Source organism: Arachis ipaensis, chromosome B09 (assembly GCF_000816755.2).
Source record: "Arachis ipaensis cultivar K30076 chromosome B09, Araip1.1, whole genome shotgun sequence".
Taxonomy (NCBI): Eukaryota; Viridiplantae; Streptophyta; class Magnoliopsida; order Fabales; family Fabaceae; genus Arachis; species Arachis ipaensis.
The window spans coordinates 140,871,575-140,875,733 of record NC_029793.2 but is presented as its reverse complement, the minus strand read 5'-3'; the positions used below and the strand labels follow the sequence as shown (position 1 = coordinate 140,875,733).

General features: G+C 35.6%; 1 protein-coding gene across 1 annotated transcript in view; it reads left to right on the top strand.

Moving 5' to 3' along the window:
* LOC107618505 (probable protein phosphatase 2C 11) overlaps positions 1 to 3,923 on the top strand; it is a gene marked incomplete at its 5' end in the record, with an annotated part of 4,283 nt that extends 360 nt beyond the window's left edge. Inside the window, 7 exon segments of the mRNA XM_016320598.2 lie at positions 839 to 981; positions 1,717 to 1,815; positions 1,945 to 2,103; positions 2,334 to 2,420; positions 2,525 to 2,616; positions 2,720 to 2,791; positions 3,386 to 3,923. Of these exon segments, the coding sequence (XP_016176084.1) occupies positions 839 to 981; positions 1,717 to 1,815; positions 1,945 to 2,103; positions 2,334 to 2,420; positions 2,525 to 2,616; positions 2,720 to 2,791; positions 3,386 to 3,514 (781 nt within the window).

The following is a 4,159-nucleotide window of genomic DNA, read 5'->3' as shown; positions in this document are numbered from 1 at the left end:
GAATTAACATGTCTACAATAACAATAATAATAATTTGTAATCATAATTCACCGCATCCAAATTTAATAAGGTAGGTGCCTATCTGCCATTCTGAAAATTTCATGGAAGGAATTGACGTTTTGTTTAATTTATATGTGACTCTATGTTAGGTTATAGCATTTTCTACGGTTGTTGCAACTAGGCTTCTTGTTATTAACTGTTTTATTATTACAATTTTGTCATTGCAATTAAGAAACTCTGCACCAGTTTTTTGCCAAATCCCTCAAGAAAATAACCGATGCATTGAAAACCAATTTTTGTATCACTATCTATCACACAATATTTATGTATAAATATCTGGTCAATATTTGTAAGTTATATGTATAGAATGACTTCAGACTCTATTGCTGTTAAGATAAGCCATAAGTTTCTATGCTTTTAAAATGGGAAATATAGTATGGTATCCATGATCCAAAACAGGGATGTAGGATGGAAAAAATTGGGAAAACGGACGATTTAGTAAGTACTCATGTGAAAAGATCGTTGTCTAATTTGGAAAACCTTTCCTGGTTAAATCATAAACGTTATTTGATCTTATACCAGGCAAGCATGTCTGAGTAGAGCAGGGGTCATGGAAAGGAGTGGTAATTAGTCCAATTATTCAAAGTTATTGTCAACAGCTATAAGTAATCTTGGTCTGGAGGAAAAAACTAGGGATTCTTGAAATTCAGTTAATTTTTGTTTGCCACCATCTGTTTATCTTTTATTTTTTTTTAGTGAAGTTGTTTAATGGCCTTTGATCTCTCTAATATTGGAAATAAAAAATTGAAACGAGTGAAGTGCTTGGTTTTTATTTTAGCTTTCTCTCTGGAAGTCGAAATGGAAGATTTAGCTATGGATATTCCAGTTTCAAGGGTAAAAGGTCTTCAATGGAGGATTTTTTTGAGACCAAGATATCAGAGGTTGATGGTCAGACTGTTGCCTTTTTTGGTGTTTTTGATGGTATGTGTAATGTTTCTGTTCTATATCTCTGAAGCCTAGCCTTGATGTCATTCCATTTTTTTCAATGGCGTTATTGATTTCGGTTGCAATATAGCCATTTTACAGTGTTATTGTAGGATGTTTACTTGTCAGACATAACATTAAGAAATTGGTGATTCTGTTTTACCTTTATAACTTGTATGCTCACTATTGCAATCTTGTCCAGGCCATTGGCTTTATCCGTTGGTGAGATGTTGTTGTCATAATTATGGACTCATGGTGTGTCTTTACAGCTTTGATGTTGTTTGACTGTTGTCTCGAATCTTTTGGAAAAGGCCTTTAGGGTTCAGTTATTAAGTGACGAGACAGAGTAGAGTACTTGAAATGAGCCAGTTGGATGATCTTCTGAAATTCTCCATTTTGAACTGTTAGTGAGCAGCATAATTAGGACTTATACATGGTATAGGTTAGCCCAAATGGAGAAAAGCATATTATTTATACCGGCAAAAGACAGCTAGTAAGACTCCTATAAGATTGGGATTAGGAATTTACCCATATTAAAGACTAAACAGTAGCATGTATCAACAGAAATTCACCAATGCTCATTGTAGCACGGAGCAAGTAATTGTAATACTGGAAAGTTTTTAAGCCTGTGTAGATCAAATTTTGTACTAAAATTGAAGAATGTGCAGTTTATTCCTCATTGACATGTCCTTTTCATGCATCTATTAAATTTATTTCTTTTTTTCTTTTTAGGTCATGGAGGTTCCCGAACTGCAGAATACCTGAAGGATAATCTGTTTAAAAATTTAAGTAGCCATCCTGACTTTATCAAAGACACAAAGACTGCTATTGGTATGAAATACTATCATATAAAATATACCTTGTAGTGCAAAATATTATATGCCACTATAGTGGTCTGATTTGCCACATGGATGGTCTCTAAACATAGTATGTTTATTGCCTGCTGATTTGTTATTGCAGTTGAAGCATTTAAACAGACAGATGTTGATTATCTCAATGAGGAAAAGGGCCATCAGAGGGATGCTGGGTCCACTGCATCAACAGCTATGTTGTTGGGCGACCGAATTCTTGTTGCAAATGTTGGCGATTCCAGAGTAGTTGCATCCAGAGCTGGTACAGGTTGGTACTGTGTCACTTATGTGCGGGATTTATCTGAATTTGGTGCTGAGTGAAGGGGGATTATTCGGCGTATTTCTTTTAGCCCAATTTTGGTGATATGCTTGTCAAATACATAGTAAATTTCCACTCCAAAATAGCTCAAGCAAAATAATTCCCTCTTCCCTCATCCCTGTTATTTTATTCTTCTGCTTTTCACTGTTATGACTTATGAGTGTATTGTTTTACTGTAGCTGTTCCTTTGTCTATCGATCACAAACCTGATAGATCTGATGAGCGTCAAAGGATTGAGGAGGCAGGGGGATTCATAATTTGGGCAGGTGGGTTTCATTATGCACTGGTGTTAACATCCATTCTTTTTATTTTGGTTTGCAATAAACTAATGATAGCAATAAATAGTTTAACTAGCTGGTTATTGATTCAGGGACATGGAGGGTTGGTGGTGTTCTTGCTGTTTCCCGTGCATTTGGAGATAAACTTCTTAAACCATACGTTGTTGCTGACCCAGAGATTAAGGTTGTTAACCCCATACATCTGATTATCACCCATTTGTATTCCAGTGATGTATAGATATTATGTCAGCTGATTTCCCCCCCTTGTTGCAACTGTTCTGGCTTAGGAAGAAGAAATAGATGGTGTGGATTTTATCATAATCGCCAGTGATGGTCTTTGGAATGTCATATCAAACAAGGTGAGTTCATCTTACAAGCTATACTATATTTGACCATAAATGACACGCTTGATCTTGTGAACTTTCATATGTTTTTGGTAATCACTGTTCACTGCTGAGTGCCACTACTCTGTACCAAAGCTGAACTATGGTTACAAGTGCATGTGCACCTTGTACTTGGTAGTCTCCATGCTTGCCGTCTTCATTGTGTGTCCTCTTTTTTGCTGCATACAACCTTGGTAGTGCAAGTATAGATGCAATTTAGGAAGTTTTTGGCGTTCATGATATAATTTTATATGCCAATCAGCCAAAATTGTGCTGTGTTCCAAGTGAATGAAGTTGTTCGTATTAAGGTTTATAGCGGTCTCATGTTTAAATTTCTCTACTCTACATGTGCACTCGTAGCAGTCTTCAAGGCCCTTCCTTCTTGATTTAAGAGGGGAGATGGAACGGATATGTGTTTACAATTTTTCATAGTCAATGCATGAAATTTCCCATGCCACATGTGATTTTGAAACGCTGTAGATTCAAACTTGGATTTTCAGTTTTAGTTTCAATTATTTAGCCTTGTGAATGCTTTCGTTTTTTGCCTACATGTCGTCCCTACTATTTCAGGAGGCGGTGTCTTTAGTACAAAATATCACAGATGCAGAAGTGGCGTCCAGAGAACTCATTAAAGAAGCTTATGCGCGAGGAAGCTCAGACAACATCACTTGTGTCGTCGTTCGATTTGATCTCTCCTGATCCGACTCCATGCTTTTCAGGTGTCTGCCATTTCTATGAACTGAAATCCACTCATTTTGTAGTTTTCTTATGTTGGAGTGTATTACTTCTCTTAATTTTTTCTCTTCTTGACGGTGCAGTTTTATATATTTTATTCAGATAAGGAAATAGTTATAGATGCATTTGATTTTACCCTTGAAGGATGAAAGCTCCATCTCCAGAATCCAGTTTTATGTTGGAAGACTTGTTCCCTTCATTGATACACATGATATTCTATTTGTTTGTTTGTTATGTTGTTAAACCCTCCAACTCCAACACCCTAAAATGAAAGCGTGGTGCTATTGAAGTCAAACCTGGGTTGTGTTGCATGTAAATCTCACGAAATATAAATACACACGCATTGTTTCTTCTTGCAAATGATTGAACTTCATTACTTCTTTTTTAGTATTTCGCGTATAGAAATGTTTGGATTCTATTTGGAACTACAATATTATGGCTCTGCTCAGACAAGAAGTTTCTAGAGATATAACATTTTGTGTAAATCATGGTTCGAAGCTTTCCTAAAGTTAAATAAGGCATTCTAGTAAAATTTGCATGTAAATTTTGAATATATAACAATATATTTTTTAAGTCTTTACTTTATATTATTAACTTTAATGTTCATAT